This window comes from Verticillium alfalfae, genomic scaffold (assembly GCF_000150825.1).
Source record: "Verticillium alfalfae VaMs.102 supercont1.2 genomic scaffold, whole genome shotgun sequence".
Lineage (NCBI taxonomy): Eukaryota > Fungi > Ascomycota > Sordariomycetes > Glomerellales > Plectosphaerellaceae > Verticillium > Verticillium alfalfae.
In genome coordinates this window covers 2,486,517-2,505,126 of record NW_003315037.1, presented here as the reverse complement: position 1 = coordinate 2,505,126, position 18,610 = coordinate 2,486,517, and the positions used below count along the sequence as shown (strand labels likewise).

The 18,610-nt window shown below is 57.1% G+C and overlaps 7 protein-coding genes across 7 annotated transcripts in view; 3 read left to right on the top strand and 4 right to left on the bottom strand.

Annotated features, from left to right (window-relative positions):
* Window positions 1–264: 264 nt before the first annotated feature.
* On the bottom strand, window positions 265–1,923 carry VDBG_02235 (ATP-dependent permease PDR12; the record flags this gene model as incomplete). Its single annotated transcript, XM_003008001.1, has 5 exons — window positions 265–635; window positions 698–794; window positions 846–1,297; window positions 1,349–1,370; window positions 1,405–1,923. 5 exons carry the CDS (start codon window positions 1,921–1,923, stop codon window positions 265–267), a joined length of 1,461 nt encoding a protein of 486 aa, XP_003008047.1.
* A 2,213-nt stretch (window positions 1,924–4,136) lies between these two features.
* On the top strand, window positions 4,137–5,059 carry VDBG_02234 (dienelactone hydrolase family protein; the record flags this gene model as incomplete). Its single annotated transcript, XM_003008000.1, has 2 exons — window positions 4,137–4,447; window positions 4,534–5,059. The coding sequence occupies 2 exons, from the start codon at window positions 4,137–4,139 to the stop codon at window positions 5,057–5,059; spliced, it is 837 nt and encodes a 278-aa protein (XP_003008046.1).
* Window positions 5,060–7,784: 2,725 nt separating this feature from the next.
* On the bottom strand, window positions 7,785–10,107 carry VDBG_02233 (conserved hypothetical protein; the record flags this gene model as incomplete). The annotated part of the gene is made up of 6 exons (XM_003007999.1): window positions 7,785–8,576; window positions 8,629–8,739; window positions 8,797–9,738; window positions 9,822–9,831; window positions 9,895–9,907; window positions 9,972–10,107. The coding sequence occupies 6 exons, from the start codon at window positions 10,105–10,107 to the stop codon at window positions 7,785–7,787; spliced, it is 2,004 nt and encodes a 667-aa protein (XP_003008045.1).
* Window positions 10,108–11,340: 1,233 nt separating this feature from the next.
* VDBG_02232 (predicted protein) lies at window positions 11,341–12,403 on the top strand (the record flags this gene model as incomplete). The annotated part of the gene is made up of 3 exons (XM_003007998.1): window positions 11,341–11,664; window positions 11,834–12,328; window positions 12,392–12,403. The coding sequence occupies 3 exons, from the start codon at window positions 11,341–11,343 to the stop codon at window positions 12,401–12,403; spliced, it is 831 nt and encodes a 276-aa protein (XP_003008044.1).
* Window positions 12,404–12,564: 161 nt separating this feature from the next.
* Window positions 12,565–14,588, bottom strand: VDBG_02231 (choline dehydrogenase; the record flags this gene model as incomplete). The annotated part of the gene is made up of 4 exons (XM_003007997.1): window positions 12,565–13,381; window positions 13,473–14,221; window positions 14,273–14,459; window positions 14,509–14,588. The coding sequence occupies 4 exons, from the start codon at window positions 14,586–14,588 to the stop codon at window positions 12,565–12,567; spliced, it is 1,833 nt and encodes a 610-aa protein (XP_003008043.1).
* Window positions 14,589–15,613: 1,025 nt separating this feature from the next.
* Window positions 15,614–16,214, bottom strand: VDBG_02230 (conserved hypothetical protein; the record flags this gene model as incomplete). The annotated part of the gene is made up of 5 exons (XM_003007996.1): window positions 15,614–15,743; window positions 15,817–15,907; window positions 15,985–16,023; window positions 16,068–16,094; window positions 16,154–16,214. 5 exons carry the CDS (start codon window positions 16,212–16,214, stop codon window positions 15,614–15,616), a joined length of 348 nt encoding a protein of 115 aa, XP_003008042.1.
* Window positions 16,215–17,420: 1,206 nt separating this feature from the next.
* VDBG_02229 (conserved hypothetical protein) overlaps window positions 17,421–18,610 on the top strand; it is a gene marked incomplete at both ends in the record, with an annotated part of 2,355 nt that continues 1,165 nt past the window's right edge. Inside the window, 2 exons of the mRNA XM_003007995.1 lie at window positions 17,421–18,370; window positions 18,423–18,540. Coding sequence (XP_003008041.1) covers window positions 17,421–18,370; window positions 18,423–18,540 — 1,068 coding nt within the window. The remainder of the gene's footprint in view (window positions 18,371–18,422; window positions 18,541–18,610) is intronic.

Here is an 18,610-nt window from a genome sequence, read left to right as displayed (position 1 = left end):
CGACTGATGATAGAAGCATATCGGTTGTGCTTCTCGACAACAGGTCTCTGGATATATAAGGTGAGGACCTGGAGGGGTCAGTCAGCTGCCACCTCGGGATTCTTAGATATGCGTGGATCAGGGATGCAACCTACCTCAAGCTCGCTGGCAAAAGCATTGAACAAGAGTGCGAAAAAAGACAACAGCGCCGCGGGGGATAAAAACTGCTTTGTGTCACCGGGAGAGGTTTGTAGAATGCACTACCCAAGGACGAGGACCCATGAATCAAGTTTGAAAGCTAAAGCTGTGCCACAGTGAATCCGGGGATCCCGCAATCAGGCGCTTCCATCCACGCCAGATACAGAGCCTGACCTGGTCGAAATATGGGATCGTGTAGGGCGATTTAAGCCGTTGCGCTGAACTGCGCTCGACCTTTCGGCTGAGCGTAAACTCATCCATACGCTGCTGTTGAGGATGTGCGGCATCGTATTGGTCGAGCTCAGTAATGAGAGCGGCACGTTCCTGCGAATCACGCCACCTGGCGGCGAACTCGTCAGGAGTGTTTGGGACCATTTGCTCGCATCCCGCCCTGATGCGACGTTCTTGTGGCGACGTCATGGATGTCAGGAAATCGGCGGTGGTCTGCCTGTCAGGGCCTTCAGTTGAAGAGAATGTCAGCGGCCAAGTAAGGTTAGTCAGACAATCAAGCGCGACTTACATTCGAAGCCCAGTTGCTCAAAGTAGTGTTTCGCCTTTTCAGTACGGCCAAAGTAGATCTGACGGCCCTCGTACAGCACGGTGACTTTATCAAAGGTCTGAACTGGTCAGCTTAGATCGCTCTTCCAAACTGGGGGCTTTGGACTCACCTCGTAGGCCGCCTGGGGCGCCTGATAGATGGCAACGACAGCAGCCACATTCATAATGTCTGCCTGAACGCGCAGGGTCTTGCAGAAGGAGATGGCATTGCCGCTGTCCAAGCCACGGGTGCTGTTGTCCCAGCATTGAAACTTGGCGCCTGTGAGGGATGCCTCTGCGATGCTGACGCGCTTGCGCTCGCCTCCAGAAACACCTCGAACGATGTCGTCGCCGACCTTTGTGTCAATGGTGTGGGAAATGCCAAAAGTGGCCATGATGACGTCGCGCATGATACGGGCGTACTCATTCTTGCTGAAGCCACCGGGGATCTTGGCAGGAACGCGAGCACGCGCTGCGAATTCGAGAGTGTCGCCGACGGAGAGGGGCGCGAGGTGGACGTCAACCTCGGCGTTGTAGAGCACATCGCCCCGGAACCAGTTGTGCATGTGGGTTGGGTCGATGCCTGGTTCATGTTAGTGGTTATTCAGCCGGAAGGGGTACTACGATGAAGCACCTGTAAAGTTGATGTATGATTCCTCTGTGATGTTGAGTCCCTCGGTACGCCCTGACAAGGTTTTGAGAAAGGTCGAGCATCCTGAGCCGGGGGGCCCTAGAACAAAGTAGCATTTCCTTGGGATCAACGATGCCGTCAAAGCCTTGTAAGATGTCTACACGAGTAGCGGCACGACCAGTGACCTTCCCGGCAAGAGTCGAGGTCAAGCTGAGAAGGATGTTACCGGTGCTCTGCTGGTACTGGTCGCCCGAGGTGTGGCCAAAGACGCCCAGGTTGCGGAACGCCACGCCGGCCTTGCGTGGGGGCGCCGTGTCAGGGTCGGCCTCGAATTCGCGTATGTAGGCCTGGGTCCAGAGGGCTCTGTCAAAGTCCGCTGAGAATGGATCCAAATTGCTACCCTTGACAGGGTTGAGGGCGCTGTTATCTGTTTCATGGTCGAGCCTGGCCGACTGAGCCGTGACACGGCGGGCTAGTGCTTCGACTTGATCATGTGTTTGTGAGACTTGTGTCGAAGATGAGTGTCGAGACGAGCCGATATGCGTCTTCGCAGATGGCTCCTCGGAGTAGGTCCCCATGGTGGAGGGCTTGAGACACCCTGAGATGTTCGGTCGTGGCGTGTTCTTTCTCCTCGGCAGATGATTGTAGTCGAATAATCAGGTCCCAGGAGCTTCTCATGCGATAGCTGTTTGGTATAGTTCAGGGGCAGTAGTACAGAAGCTGCTTTTGACTTTTCTTATGAGTTCAGGTCAAAGAGAGGGGGGGGGGGAACCGGGCAAGGTAATCTTTGTAATGATCAGCGTGTCTGCTCCATCAATACCGTGAGGTGAATAATCGACCAAGGTGGCTTTGAGTGTATAATTATCAACCACGGTGATTCACCCCGGTGTTCCACGGAAGTATCCGCGGGGTTCAGGACGGCATTCGTGGGTATCAGTAACAGCGAGAAAGCAGAGCGTTGCGTGTGATCGGGCTAGGCGTGTTTGCCGTGATGGGGGTCGGGCACGGCAAAGTTGGCTCAGGGGAGCCGATCCTGGATGCATAAATGAGTCGCGCTCAACATTGCCACGGCGAATAGAAAAGGGAGGTTGATAACAGAGAAGAGTCCCCGCTCCGTTGGCACAATGAAAACGACAACAACATAGAAGCACGACTTCGGACACATTTTGCAGCAGGGGGGGCCTGGAACTTTAGGCCCAAAGACGCCCAGACCGCAGCAGAGGACTTTGATGGCGGGATCCCACGCTTGCGAGATTTCATGTCGAACGGGACGGATTGACCAGGATTGCGCCTCCGGTGGTGCCTAGGCGAGCTCGCTGATGGGCAGGGGGTGAGGGCCGGAGTGGGCTGCATGAGTGAGGCTCCGGTGGGTTCGGCGGGTTCGGCGCTCGGGATGACCCAGCGAACCCACCCAGCAGGTGGGTGGTGGCTCATGGTGGAATGGTACAATCTGTCATGGTGAGATATTGATGGACTGGGTCCCTCGGCGTGCTACCAGAAGCTTTCGGTCATCGACACTCGTCGAGTACACTCGTCGAGGACACTCGTCGAGTTTGAGGCCAACATTCGACTCACGACGTTGCTGACTAGGCACCTCTCGACTGCATATGCTTATCTGAGGGCGCAAATGAGCGGCGTGGAACCGGTTGAATCGATCGAGGCTCCATCTCTGCCGAGCGAATATCAGCCCTGTGGGCTCGGCTTGGCGTAAGCCTCATACCAGAGAATGCTTTTCGGCAAGGCGATTCTCGGTCTTTGCAGGTCCGCGGGCGCAGGCGGCACGGACGGGCGTTGGGCTCGGCCATCTTGGTGGGTTCACGAGTGATGTGTTACTGAGTCGACCGATTTCAGATTATGCCGTCTCCGGTCGGGGACATCGCGGGGTTGTCACGACAAAGTACCTGGTCGTGGCAGGTGCTTGCTCCCGGAAAACTTGCTAAATGTCGGTGCCGAATAACAGAAAATCACCTGCACGAAAACTTTCTTCGTTCGATCTGTCCTGCCATGCGATGGACAGCGATTGTTGAACAAGGCCAGATGGCGAAGATGGCAGGGCGACTCGAGCCCGCATTCAGTTGTTCATCAGGAGTCAAAAGAAGGCTGTGGTCGGGTGGGGGCAGGACAGGAGCTTGGAGCGGACTCGGGATAACACTTGGGCCTCCACTCCGGCCGGTTGGCAGTCTAATCCAAAATTGTCCACCAGCCACGATACTGATAAGCACCAGCCACTGGTCTGCATATCGACTGGGGCTGGGGCTGGAACAGCTGCCAGTTCGACTCGCCCGCCGTACCTACCTACCTAGGTAGGTAGGTAGGAAGGTAGGAAGGCTGTGATCATCAACCCTCCCGGAATACTTCCACAGCCTGGACAACGACACGCGCACGCCGTATCTCGCCTCGAGAAGACGGAACATTGATACATCTGTCAATCGCTCACCTTCACGCTCTTGCCTACTGTTCGAGTCCGACGAACACGCAGAGACATCGCCAGATTCTTCCTAGCGTCATGGATTCAGCCCTTCAGCCCCCAGGTAGACCCAATCAGACACTCACTGTTTTTCGTGCCCCCCGAACGCCATGTCCTGTTTCCTGAGCTGCTTCATCTCGCGCGCTGCTGAGGAGGGCTGCTGGTCGCCATCTCATTCCCGCCTTCAGCTAAGCAATTGAACCGATCGCATCGTCAACGATTGATCCTCGACCTCGTCGACTTCGCATCGCCGAGTGACCGTCTCTCCAATTGAACCTGTTGATTAGCCGCAGTACAAGAGTCTGAGGTCTCGTCTGCACCACCATGTCTTGTCCCGATTGCTTCAGCGGCGCCCTGCACAAGGGAATTCCACGGGGGCGAGTCACGACTCTCCACGGTTTCGACGTGTACATGACCGAGCCTCAAAACCAGCAGCCGGCCAAGGGCATCATCGTCGTGATTCCCGATGTCTTTGGCTGGGAGTTCCCCAACGCCCGCCTCATCGCCGACAGATATGCCGACAAGGGCGGCTACAAGGTGTACCTCCCCGACTTCATGGACGGCCACGCCGCACCCGTGTCCATGCTCGCCAACATGCGTGCCATTTTCGGCGACGCCAACCTTCTGTCCAAGGCGTACGTTCCCGCTCTCGCCGACGTGCCATCATCGCCTCCTGCCCTGCCTCGTCACCAAATCACACACGTGCTGACCGGTGCCCCAGCTATAACCTCGTCTCGGCTCTCCTGGTCGTCGTCCCCTTCTTCTACCGCAACCGCTTCGGCATCACCCACCCGCGCGTCAAGACCTTCTTTGCCGCCGTCCGCGCCGACGAGCCCGCCCTGCCCCTCGGTGCCGTCGGCTTCTGCTGGGGCGGCAAGCACACCGTGCTCCTCGCCCAGGGCCCCACTGGCGGCGGCGGCGACGACGGGAGCCACGACCAGCCCCTCATCGACGCCGCCTTTACCGGCCACCCCAGCTTCGTGGTACTGCCCGGCGACCTCGAAAAGCTCGTCGTGCCGCTGTCCATTGCCGTAGGCAGCGAAGACAACCAGATCCCGACAGCCAAGGCCGAGCGGGTGCGGCCGGTCATCGAAGCCAGGCATGGCGAGATCATAGTGTATGACGGATCGACTCACGGGTTCGCGCTGCGGGCTTCGTTTCCAAAGGACGAAAAGGTGGACGGACCGGGCGAGGAGGCCGAGGATCAGTGCATCGCGTGGTTCGGAAAGCACTTTCGCGCGACATGAAAGTCGCCGCCGTGTCAAGAGTATGGGCCGACAATGGGAAGCGCCACGCGGCACGGTCGAGAGTGTAGGGGGGAGGGCAACGTTACACGCCAATTCACGGGCCGAATCGATTGCGCCTCTTCGGGAACCATAAGGGCAACAAGACCTGAAGACTGCGGTCATGAGTAGTGTGATTTGACAATGGAGCGGAAAGGTCGCTTTGAGAACGGCCGAACTTGTGTAAACCTTGTTCATGGACAGACAACGGCGAGGGCGGGCAGCAAGCAAGCAAGACTGAATACATCATTCGTTATATTCGTCTCCACCACGGAGCCGCTTACTGCCGCGTCACTCGATCTAACCGAGCGAGGTGCGCGTCCGTCAAAAATGCAAAACATACAACACCAGGGATTCGCCGGTGGTCACCCACCCGACTACTGATCTGGCCCTTACTGGTTTATCAAAGGGAGAGCGGACGGGATCCCGAGCTTTCCAGTAGGTATGGTCGTATGTGCTTGAGGAGCAGTCGTTCGTGGCTCATGTTTGTCATGGTCGTGGTGGTACTGTTGTGGGGGTTGGCCGACGCTGCCAACCTGGGCGGAGCTGATGCTTTCTGATTGGGAAAAGCGGCAGATATTGTTCCTCTTAGGTATTGAATTGACCCTGCTTGCGCGTCTCAAGACACATCTGCGAGCACTGAGCATCTGACTGATCAGTCGCCTGGGGCCCCCGGAAAAGAAGCATGTCCCCGTCCGGCAGGACAAACAGCTGAACACCAAGTTGACAACACGAGGAAGCGCTGCTCACCGTTCGGAGAGATCTGAATCAGCCCCTCGGCTGAGAAGGGATAACGTGCAATCAGCATCGAGAGAAGGCTATTTCTCCATAATGATAATGACAAGCTATACGTACGTGTATGGATCTGCCGTATGATCGCCCGCCCCAGCCCACTTCTTTCTAGCCGTGGCTTGGCTCATGATCTGTCTCAACGTCTTCATCGTCACCGGGTACACCTCACGACACCATCAAGATGAGATAATAATAGCAGCTCATGGCGTTGGGCTTGCCTTGGGGGTAGGTGGATAGTTCCGGCTCAGCCGACAGGTAACCTAATGCGGCTGATCCGCGTGCGATGGGTGGTGCGGGGAGGATAACGTGCCCAACCAGCGCCCAGAGATTCCGTACAAACTTCCCGAAGTCTTGACTCAAACCAGCCTAGCTGACACCCCGTAAGGCAGAGCCGGCGTGCCGTATGCGCTTTGTTTCCTAGGAGGGGCCGGCTGGTGGAACAAGCATGCGCCAACGTTTGTCGTGCTGCCGAGAGGGTCGACGTAGTGGTTCTGCACCCCGCCCTGCGTGCTGTCGGCAGACGTGACGTGGTGGGAACTGAGTATCTGGGGGAGCAGATTGGTCGTGACGGGCAGGGCTGAGCGTGGCGGAGGCGACGGCTGCTAGCTCCAGCCGCATGTCATCGTTTCTTCTGCCAGTCGCTGTCGAGTCCGTCAATGTCGCCGACGATGTTGAGCGGGAGGATCTATTCTCGTGTCGAGAGACATGGTGTGGGCTGTTTACGAGATGATGGCCGAGGTTTGGTCTATCAGCGATGAAAGCTTTAGTATAAAGATGGCAACATATTTCGCTGAATGACAACTTCTGGTCTCATCATCCAGCAAGTCACCGCATCAGATCTTCACACATTCCAACAACTTACAACTGACCGCCTCCCACATTCAATCAAGCCTTTGCTCTTATCAAAGCAACCACATTTCAAAATGCAGTTCCTCACTCTCCTCACCACCGCCGTCATTGCCGCCAGCTCGGCTGTCGCCCGCCCTGGCGACTACACTCCTCCTACCGAAGGTTGCAAGCCGGGCACCTATTCCTGCGCTGTTGGTAACTATGGTCAGCAAGGCTGGCAGGTCTGCGACGTGTCTGCGCTCTGGGTGGTATGTTTGAGCCCTGCCTGTACATGACCGCCACGATGTTAACGATGCGCACAGTACGCCGGCGACTGCCCCCCTCACACTGATTGCTACTTCAACGAGCAGAACCAGAGCCCCTACTGCATTTAGAAGGGTGATGACGAGAGATACTTGGGGCAGCGAGGATGTTGATTAATAAGTGGCAAGGCGGTTTTGGCTTTCTTCTCTTTTCATCGCGGGAGTCAACCTGGCGTCCATCCGTTCCTTCACGAAGGTTATCTGTTTACTTTTTTTATAATGAACCACCAGCACATTCTGCTCATGTTTGGAATGCAATAAATAATACCGAGCATCTCAGTTGCGATGACTCCGTCTCGAACTTCATGTACGGGAGCGCTTTGAAGCTTGTTTCCCACTCCATTATGAAGCTCTTATGAAAGCTGTGATATGGGGAAACTACGAAGGACAGCTAAATGTCCGAATAGTCTTGATATGGTGCAATTTCAAGGCGTTATCATTTCGTCGGTCGTTGATTTTATGCACTTAGGGCGTAATATCTAGTAAATTTGGACGACATCGGCCAGTACTGGGAACACAAACGCTCACAGTCACACGAGGACGCAATGTGTCTCGCCATCGTCATTCACGTCCTTTATGTGCCAATAGGGGAATCTGAAACAAAGTTTCGGGTGCTTACTTGACATAAGCCGTTGCAAACGCCTCCAACCGGCTTGAACTCGTCAACATTCAGGGGTATACGTCCAACAATAGAAGCAATGGAAACAAACGGCTCGAAACAACACACCGTCCCACAGGCCTCGCATCTATCCAAATACCAGGCTGAACCCCATCTCTTCGGCGATTCTTCTCCATCCGCCACCCCCAGGATCGGCCCTCCCACCTGCCTTCGCCAGATCCCTCCTTCGCCAGACTTCCACAACCACCTCCCAGGCCTTTGCAGCATTGACCACACCTCTCGCTGCCTCGACTGCCGCGAAAGCCTGCCTCGCGAGGCCACGATCTCGGCCATCTCCGGCTTCGCATGCTGCCTCGAACAAAGCCCAAAGCATCCCGGCGCCCGTACCGCGCCCCGGCGGCAGATGCGGTCCCGTCGCCGAGACACAGTGCCAAAGCGCCGCCCTAGCATGCCGCTGCACCGCCTCGGCGTTTTGCTCGCGGTTCAACACTATGAGAGCGCTCTGTTTGCACGCAAGCGCCTTGCTTGTCATGACGCGGATGCGCGCAACTTCATTATCAGGGGCGTCCTCTGGTCCATCGACAACACGGTTGACAAGAGTGTAGCCAGGTGGAAGGGCGGGCTCCCATGCGACGAGAACCTGTTCTAGCTCATGAAGAGCCGCCTCTCGCTCGTCGCTAGCTTCATTGTCTTCGGAAGACCCATGCGGGCCCCTGGAAAGGCTCTGATCTCTCTGTCGACAGAGTAGAGAGGCAAGGCGGTGGAGGATGGGCCAGAGGTCGGCTGTGAAGCCGGAGATGGCGCTAATGGAGGAGTCCAAAGCCGGGACCGAAGTGTGGGAATGAACCGATGACGGGGACGGAGAGCAGGGCGAGGTGCCAGAAGAGAGCGCGTGGATGACATCAAAGTATCTGAAGGCCTGGCCATCTGTCAGCGGAGGTTCAGCGAGGACGCGATCCAGCGAACCCTACCTCACGGAAAAAGACAAGCCTTGGGTTTTCTGAGGCGTGGACTATTTCGAGAACCCTCCAAGCGTGTTGCATGTGCCGACTGATCAAATTTGTCGGGCCTCTCTGAAGAAGCTATTCATCCTGCGAGTCAGCGATGTCCAAGCTCGATGCATCCATCACAGAACATACCATCTCGTAGTACACCAGCAACAGCATCGCTCCGAGCGTCTGCTCCTTTGCCCAGTCCTCTTCGACTTCGGTCAAGGTGGTCAACCCGATCAAGGCCTGCTCGTGGAACAACCCATGGTCAACATCGTCTCTCAACCCCGTCCGTATCAGGTCAGCACCAGCCAGCGCACACGCCGCATCTCTCACCACCGCACTCCCAAAGCACAGCGACCCAACATGGTCTACGACAGCACTTCCGCCACCCTGTAACAGACTTCCAGCAACCGAGTGGCAGAAATGGTCTACCAGCGCATTGTGGTCCAGCGTCTGCGATGTCGGGTCGGCCACGGCCGAGAACGACCCCCTAGGCCTTGGTGACGCCGGAGCCAGCCAAGGCATGTGAGCCGGTGGTGCTGGGGCGAGAATTTGCTGGTGCTGCTGTTGCTGTTGCTCTCCCCAGTCCATGTGGCCCGCCAGGAATGGCCACGGCAGGAGATCCTCTTCGATCTGGGGGCTCCATGCCAGCGAAGGTATGACTTCAGCCTGCGTCCCGCAGACGTTGGCGCCGGCGAGATCAAAGGTGCCAATCTGGTACGTGTTCTCGCCGAGTGCCGCATCATCATAGCCCAGCAGCGACGGCGAGGTCCCGGTCGTCGAGTCGGACATGGATGTGTCGCCGCCGGCCCAGGGGTCCAGGAACGAGGCGAGCCCCTCTGGTGTCTGTCCAGGCTCAAAATAGGCCTGATGGAGGTGCGGCTGCTGGAGGTGCTGCTGATTCAAGGTGGGGTCAGAAGGCGCCGTGCTGGGACCGGAGGAACCTGGTGTGCTGCCAGCGTCCGGGGGCGAAGGGACCGTGAACTTTGTGGTGCGCTTCTTGCGCTTCTTGATGGGCTCGTAGACGCACTCGACGCCGAACTGGACGCAACGCGAACATCGTGGCTTTTCTTCGGAGCACTTCTTTCGCTACGAGGGGACAACGAGTTGGTCAACGGTCTTAGGGAGACGGCGGCCAGAGGTGGGAACTGAATCAGAGGAACGGAACATACCTTGTCTCGGCTGGGGAAGTAATGTGAGCTGGGTATAGTTCAGAGAGCATGGCACATTAGAAGGGATTCGCACCAGTACTTGCAACCTAAAGGACCTGTATTAGCCACAGCTCTGCCGACGCAGATACGATCATCAAAATGACAACATACCTGCTCGGGACCGGCTCTTGACAGGCTTGGGTTGTATGGGTTTCGCGTAAAGCATCATTCTATCATGAGGAGACTGCGAATGCTGTTGTTGGCCACCCGCAGCACCTTGCTCTGATTCAGATCGACCACCAAACATGGCGAAGGAAGGTGTGGCAGGCAATCAAAGCGGACGGCAGTACACAGCGACAGGAAAACGTGGGGTTGGGAAGCGAAGGGACCCGAGACAGATGGTTCGCGTATCGAACGAGACAGCAGGTGACGGGTGTAATAACATTCAGGAACCAACATGCCTGCGAGGGACCACCTTAAGCTTCCTACATCTTGATCATCACAGGACCTCGTCCCGAATCCCAAACTAGACCTTAATCCCATGGGCCAAGGCATGGTCCGAGACACATGGTCGAGATCGAAAGGGTGGGAGCATGGGTTCCCCAAACTCTCAAGTCCCCTCCTCCACCACCACCACCCCCAGACCGGCTGATGAGAGGAGACTGAGGGGTAAGGAACGTGCAATGTGGTTCACTGAAAGGAGACTGGAAAAGGGGGGAAGGGGGGAGCAAGCAGTGGGCGGTGGGCTGCATATTGCAGACGCATGTGGATTTCCCCCAATGCCAGGCCGTCAGAGGTACAGAGGAGAGATCGTTACAAGTGGTCTACCATAGTCATCGCAACGGGTCGTCCCTTGGCTTGGGGTATCCTGGTTTGGGCAACGAGGGAGAGGCAAGCTTTCATGACTAGCAGGGGGTTTGTACGTTTTCTTTACCCGGGCATTCTCCCCTGATCCTGGGAACTGCGAGTATGATGCCACGAAAGCAAGGGCAGACGGAGGAAGAGGCTTCGGGGAGGCGGCCATGGTAGGCTTTAAGCAGTGCTGATTGCTCAAAGCATGCGGGTCCCCCGTACATAATTACATGGACGCTCCCGAACGAGGATTCGCGAGGCGCTTGGCGCTCGGGGTACCGAACCATGGTTTGCGCTTCTCTATTCATTCTCTACTACGTAGCTTTCGTTCGAATGAGAGGCATAGGGGGTACGCTGCAAGGCACCGGCTCGTGCTGGAGACCTTGACCTGACCTCACTGATGCGGGCCGGAAAAGCTGTCTCCACCTGTATTGCTTTGCTGCCTTGAAAAGGGTAGTCATAGTTTCGCTCTTGTTGAGCCGAGATGCCGAGGAACCATGCTGCACTGCAGAGGTTCGGCTGAAGACACTGCTGTTTTGGTATCTTGAGGTTTGATCGATGGCGAGGAAGTCCTCTGGCAGTCTGCTCTCAACCGTCGTGGCAATGGCAGCAAGGGGGAGGGATGCCACACAGCTTACCGTTGTGAAGACTTGTGAACCTTCGCCATTTTGCCTGCCGCCGGGGGAGAATGCCCGCAGCTCAGGCTGAACTCACAAGCGCCTTCGCAAGCGTTGACCAACCTACAATTGCGAGTCCCAAAGAACTCAGTGTCGATACCGCGCGAGGGTCTAATAATCCGACGGCATCATTCATCCTCGTCCTCAGAAACGCAACCCATTGTGAGAAGAAGGGCAGGCGGGAAAAGGCGGACATGATCCAAATGCCCCCTCTGGCGGCGGTTTTCGTCGCGGACTTGATCGACGTTGATTCGACAGCTGCCTCCAATCCGCTGACCATCTCCAACCCCAAGACCAGATCTGCGTTAGCCCAGATTCAGGCTTGGACGACCCCTGTGAGTAGGCGGTGGGTGGACCCCCGAGTACGTTGATCGAGAGAGAGACGCGAAGAGCACGGACGAAGATAGTACAGACACAGACACACAGAAGAGAAGAGGGGAACCCTTGCTTCTGCAGCACACAATAAGGCACATGTCGAAGAGGCTTGCTCGCTAAAAACGGGAGTTTGTCCGCCACGAAATCTTGGTAGCCCGCGTCGCCCGCCCCCTATCGCTTGTCGCCCATCATCTGCCAGCCATGCACAAGGCCAGAGTAGGATGGACCTGCAGACAGGCCACTGCAAAGCTCAGGTCAGACTGCAATGGGGACCGTGTCCATCAATCTGAACGCGGTCCACAGTCATCCGTGGTCCATCTCGATCAGAGTGGCTGGTCCCCGCAATCAGATGAACCCACTGCCGAGTTGGAGACCGCCCACTTCTTTTGCCAGGGCAGTTGGCGCAAGTCAGGCACTCGGAATGGATTGACTCTAGGTCTGAGGGGAGCGGGAGATGACGAGGGGGAGACCACGTATTCGCGCGTGGCGTCGGATCAAATCTCTAGCACTACAGCGAAGGATGACGACGATGGAGATTATGGGAATGACAGGCTATGCCTTGGTTTCTGGTCTCTCGCGCCGCTCAGTCGCGCCGGGCGCGTGATTTCTCATCACTTGCCAAAGGTTAGTATCCGAAATCAGTGACGATTGGCCATTTGCTGGTCCCTAACTGCCCTGGGTCCCCAGCCCACAAGATAAGTAGTGGATCGAAGGTCAAGTAGTCTCAGATTCGCACCCTCCTACGCCGGACGGACTACTCCTATATGCTGCCAAGAGTATTACTTGAAGACGGAAATGTCGAAGAGGAAAATGCATGGGCAAACAAAACCGCGCCATGCCATGTACGCATTCATTGCAGACTAAGTAGCCCGCTTGATGAACTCTGCCGCCCTCTCAGCAATAGCGTACACAAGGCTCTGCGTATTTGCTCGAGGGATCAGCGGGAACACGCTCGCGTCGACGACACGCAGGTTGCTAACTCCGTACACCCGGAACCGCTCATCCACCACGCCGCCCTTGGCCCTAGGCAGCATCGCCGCGGTTCCGCACGGATGGTACTCGCTCTGTGCCGCGGCGCGGACCCATCTCTCCACATTTTCGGCCGTGAGCCGGTGGTAGCCCGGCTGGTACACCGTGCCGCCTCCCTGCATCAGCGCGCTCAGCGGCGGCGTCTTGGCCACGGCCTGGAGGTGCAGGGCAATGATCTTGAGAAGCTGGAGATCGGCGGGGTGCGAGAGATAGCGCGGGTCGACCTCGGGATGCATCGTCGCATCACGGGAGCGAATGTGCACTGATCCACGCGAGAACGGGTGCTGCAGGACGCCGAGCACGGAGATGAAGTTGCCCGGAGTGGAGGCCCTGAATAAGAGCGTCGAGTCGTTGGAGAACTGGGGCGAGATGCCTCCCTCGATGATCAGCTCCTGCGCGACCTCGCCGGTTGCGAGACCCCTCGCAATGAGGGCGTACTGTTCGGCGAGGCCTACGAAGCTGGTCTGGAGGGCTGTACCGCTCGCGTAAAGCGTTGACGCAAGCTGCGGCAGTGATAGCAGACCAGAACTGGCTCCTGACGTTGCTAGACGGCCGGTCTTGTTGTTGAGATACAGATCAAGCTGCTCCTGGAAGTACGTCATGTTGGCAAAGTCCTCATTCGTCGGGACGCCGGTTTTGGTGGCGAAACTAGCAGGGCGTCAGTATTGGATGTTGAATTACGACAGATCTGGCCGGGGGGGGGGGGGATCACCGATATCAGTTGTGGAAGCGTACTTACCCAAGTGGAACGTAAAGATGATCCTGCAAATTCTGTCCGACATTGGCATTGTCCACCTTCACCTCTATGCCGTGCTTCTGCAAGAGCCGCCTGCCCACAATACCCGAGAGCTCCAAGATCTGAGGCGAGGCGATCGATCCGGCGGAGAGAATCACCTCGCTACGAGCATCTGCCGTGTCCTTGGCGCCGTCCTTGGTCCACTGAACACCAGTGGCTACCGCCGTGGACCGAATCTTGTCCACTAGAATCTTGTCGACAAGAGCCCCGGTGATGACTTTGAGGTTCGTTCGCTTGCGAATGGGACCCAAATAAGCATTCGCAGCATAGCTTCTTTCGCGTCGCGAAGGGTCAATACTAAGGGGATTAACAAATCCCCCCAGCGCCAGCCCGCTTCGAGGGTCTCCATTGACGCCCAGTCCCAGAGTCTCGTATGTGCGTGGCCACGCCGGAAGTAGCGGGCTGTGGAGATCCGGAAACGCGTTGACAATGGGGCCTTTGTAGCCATGGGCTTTGGGGTCAACAAACTCCAGGCGCAAGTCCCGGATCAGCTGTTGAGAGGGCGGCATGAAGGTCTCCGACCTCTCATAGTATGGCGCCAGTTCCTTCCACGACCAGCCCTTATTGCCGAGCTCGCCCCAGTTGTCAATATCCTGTTGCGCGGCGTGAGTCCAGAACATGAAGTTGACGGCGGATGAGCCGCCGAGCTGTTTGCCGCGAATGTGGGCGAATACCCTGTCGTTGGCGGAAGTCTGCACGCTGTTAGAAGGCAACGATGGCACATCCACGATTTTCGCTCGTACCTGCGGGATCGTCTTGTAGTCCCAGTCATACTTAGGGTTACCATACATGGCTGGAAAAAGCCCGGGCACCAGAACATTGGGGTCCTCGGAATGGTTGTCGCCCGCTTCTAGAACTAGCACGGAGACCTTTGGGTCATCGCTGAGACGCCTGGCAATGGTGAGACCCGCCGTTCCGCCACCCACGACTCTGTGCATTGTCAGACGAGGCGGAGGTGAGGATGGTTCACGTCGCTTACATGTAGTTGTATGAGCTCGCCCCAGCGGCGGCTGCAGCACCGAGGCTCATATACCACACGGCGAACGACTTGGCAAACATGACAGACTCGCGAACGTGAAATTCAAGAGTAAGAAGAGGTCGACGTAACAGATACGGCACGATGATGATTGAACATAGGCGGGCAGTCGAAGAGTTATATTGGGCGGGGATCTACGGATGAAATGATACGACCAGGGACCAGGTTTTGGATTCGGCTTTCGTCATATACGTGACGAAAGATAGGAGACGGCGGCGGGATTACACAATGCAAGGCCTGCACAGTTGCAGAGTGAGAGCCAAATAGGGTAGCCGGCGTTCCATCTGTCAATCAGCACAACATGGCGTTTGGTCGATGGCGCGGTTCGAGGCGAGCCGAAGTGCTGCATGGCGCGCAGGGTGTCAAGGCTGCACAGCGACTTGATAGGCCTGGGCCCTCTTGAAGGCGGGAGAAAGGCTTCAATGTAACGGGGAAGTACTCCAGCCGGCGGAGAGGGTGACATGCGCGGCGGAGTTCCGCAGCCGCAGGTTGCAGGCATGTTCAGCTCGTGAGGTCGCAAACGAGGTTGAGACGTCGTTGAAGGTTGGACAGCTGAAGAAATAAATTGCGAACCAGAAAAGCATTCGTGGTCTCCCAAGCTGCTGCCATATCGTTCCATCGGCTTCGGGCGCTGCATCTGCAAGGCTGCGCTGACTGCAGGGCGATACCTCGAATGACGACAAAATGTCCATGTCCGTTGGGTACGCAGAGTACCTACCTGGAAGGAGGTGGAAGAAGACAAAGACGCGATGATGTGAACGTCATATCACCGTCTCTCGGCAGGAAAGAGCTCAGCGAATGATTCCAAGGGCGGGCCACGATCTCACTCCAACACCTGATGAAGAACGTATTTTGTAACAGCTTGAAGATGCAATCCTTTTTTTCTTTTTGCAGGGTTCTCTAATCATCCAGTCGTGATATGGCCCCAGATCTCTCCTACTATACACAGACGCCTCCGAAAACACGATCGAATGATTCTCGAGGGCGGGGTGGTGATGTACATGCCGCGCCTGTGCGTGGTGTGTCTCGTTTCGGTCGGTCGATCGATCTAGTCGGACCTCGGGCGCTGCATCGCGGGGTGGGACATGATGAAGGCCCTTCGCTGCGCCTGACGGTAGGCCTGCTCGACGATAGGGGATGTGTCGGATCGGATGACGCTGCCGATGGACATGAAGAAACTGGAACGCGGGTGGTCAGCCAGGGTCGGCCTCGTCTTGGTGGGGAGAGACAGTGAGAGGTCTCGAGACGAACCCGAATGTTGACCCGGATCCCAGCATGTACTGGCCCAGGGTCCTCATGATACCGTTAGGTCCAGCGCCGTAGCGGAAGATGCTGACGGTGCCTGTCATTTTTCTCTGTCAGTCGGCGCATTCTCGGGTTCGGTGCGGCCGAGTGGCTGTAGTGGGTAGGCCGACGTACCAAAGATGAAGCCCATGATGGTACCGACAGCTAGTAATCCTGTGAGCTTGGGGTCTTGCGCTGAGAATGCTTCGTTCACATACTGCCACCCATGATGGCTCCCATCTTGACTGCGACTTGTCAGTACTCCGACGCCATTGCTAGCAAGGGTTCTTTCATGTGCTCGTACGCTTGTCCAGGTTGGATTGGGCGGCTGGGTGGCCGCCAGCGTTCGAGGGCATGGGAGGCATATTGGCGGTGGGGATTGTAGGAGGGATTCTGCGTCTAGGGGACAGAGATGATGTCGTGGAATCGGACAGGACAGGACAGGACCTCGCGTCTGGTGGTATCGCAACTTCAACAGCGTCGGGTCAGGCACTGAACTTTTGACAGTCGACCGCGATCCAATAGTTTCGACTCGAGTGGAGGAGCAACAGCAGGGGAGCTTGAAACGGCCCGTGCGCCTCTCATGTCACGTGGATCGTATGGGGAGACGGATGGCCTGACGGGAGGGGATGGGCCTACCACAGTGCTATCCGAGACTTCACCTGGCCTCCTACTTCCACTAAAATGATGCCTGCCCCCTAACGTTATGGCCGTATCCAGGCGCGCCCAGTGCTGTGCTCTCACGTGAGCTGGTTTTGTGGGTCTGTCAGGCGTCTAACGGAGCTTTCCCGCCCAAAACGTCGGTGTGGAATAGCCCACGACAAGCATTTCATGATGCTCGTGCAAGAATCCCATATGCAAGTGACCTTGTACCATCGCATGCCTTAGCTGGCAACCCGTTGCTTTTTCCTTCTCTCTCTCTCTCTCTCTCTCTTGCGGCAGCCCCATTGCATCGCAGCCAGTGGCCGTCAACTGTCACTGTGCAACGTCGCTGGCCGTGCGGCTCAGGCGCGTGTGGTCTCTGGCCCGTGTGTCCTGACGCTAAGCGCTTAGCGAATCATTGCTGGGACGAAGAGCCAGACGTCCTCCCAACTGAATTGACCCTTGACCACCTCAACTGGCCTTCGACTTTTTGCTGTCGCCAGACGCGCACCACGTTGCTTGCCATCGACTTCAATTGCTAGGTGAGTTCACGGCCCGCTGCTCCTTGTATCCATGTCATTTTTTCGGTCGCTGTCGGGGTCCGTGCTCGTGTCAGGCCGCCTGGCCGCCCCATTTACCGGCCACCCTCCTCCCTAACCCTGCGACCGTGACCACTGACTTTTCCTTCTTGCGCCTAGTCACATCATTTTCACGACCTGCCGCCATACCTACGATATTTTCGACGCGACTGGGCATCTCGGAGACGACTTGTTCGAGTCGTTTCTGTGTCGGAGGAGCGACCAACCATCGAGCTGCCGACGCGTTGAGCCTCCCTCTTTCGCCCTCCTCCCTCCTTCTCTCCCCATCGACGAACGCCGACCAGTTTCCTCACCATCTGCGACAGTTTCTCCCGAACGACTCTTTTCCTCATGACGGCCGTGGCGAATCCTCCCTCCTTCCAGCAGATCAACCGCTCGGCATGGAATATTAACGGCGGCCAAAACCTCAACTCGATGAACTCCGACGACGTCAGAGGCATGTTCATGCCGCGGAAGCCCATGCAGCGAAGCAACTCTTCCTCTTCCATCTCTTCGACTTCCTCCGCCTCCTCCACCACCACCGTCGCCACCAACGGCTCGCAGTCGAATGGAGCGCCGTCGACCAACTCGGACATGAGCTCGTGGTCAAGCACCGCATCCCGCAAGCGTCCCCAGCCCAAGGCACCCTGGCCGCCCGGGAAACCAGAAAACCCTGTCGAGCTCGGCAGGATGCCGGCAGGGCGCGGCCCCATGAACGGCCACACGATCAACGGCAGCTCACTGCAGCAGAACCCCGGACAACCTCAGATGGCACAGCAGCAGAGCCTGGGCGCACGTCCCCTCGGCGAGCCCATGCCCTCCGGCCAGCCTGTGCTCTTCCTACTCTCTCTCAACGGCACCTTTGAGCGCAAAACCATTTCCGTACCGTTCTACCCCGACAGCCTCCGTATCGGCCGCCAGACCAACCAAAAGACGATCCCGACGCCTGCGAATGGCTTCTTCGACAGCAAGGTGCTGTCCAGGCAACACGCCGAGGTATGGGCTGACCGTATGGGCAAGATCTTCATCCGCGACGTCAAGTCGTCAAACGGAACATTTGTCAACGGCAGCCGCCTCTCCGCCGAGAACCGCGAGTCTGAGCCTCATGAGCTGCAGACCCAGGATCATCTCGAGCTGGGCATCGACATTGTCAGCGAGGATCAGAAGACCGTCGTCCATCACAAGGTGGCTGCCAAGGTGGAACATGCCGGTTTTGCCAACCCCTCCAGCAACGTGATGGAGATGAATTTTGGTGATCTCGATCCTGCAAGAACGCGCCAGTCTCGGACCCTCCCAAGGCGGTGATATGCAGCAGTACAGGGGAAGGCAGGGCAGCAACCTCTCCATGTCCAGTAACGGGAGAATCGGAGGCGCCGGCGGTATCGCAGGCCCCCAGATGAACGGCGCACCTGGTCGTGGGCCCTTCATGTTGTCGTCGGTCACCTCAGACCACATCATCAAGCGTCTTCACGTGAGTGTCTCCTTATCACATGTGGAATCCAGGGTAAGCTAATCTGTGTTAGAACGAGAATCGAAGGCTC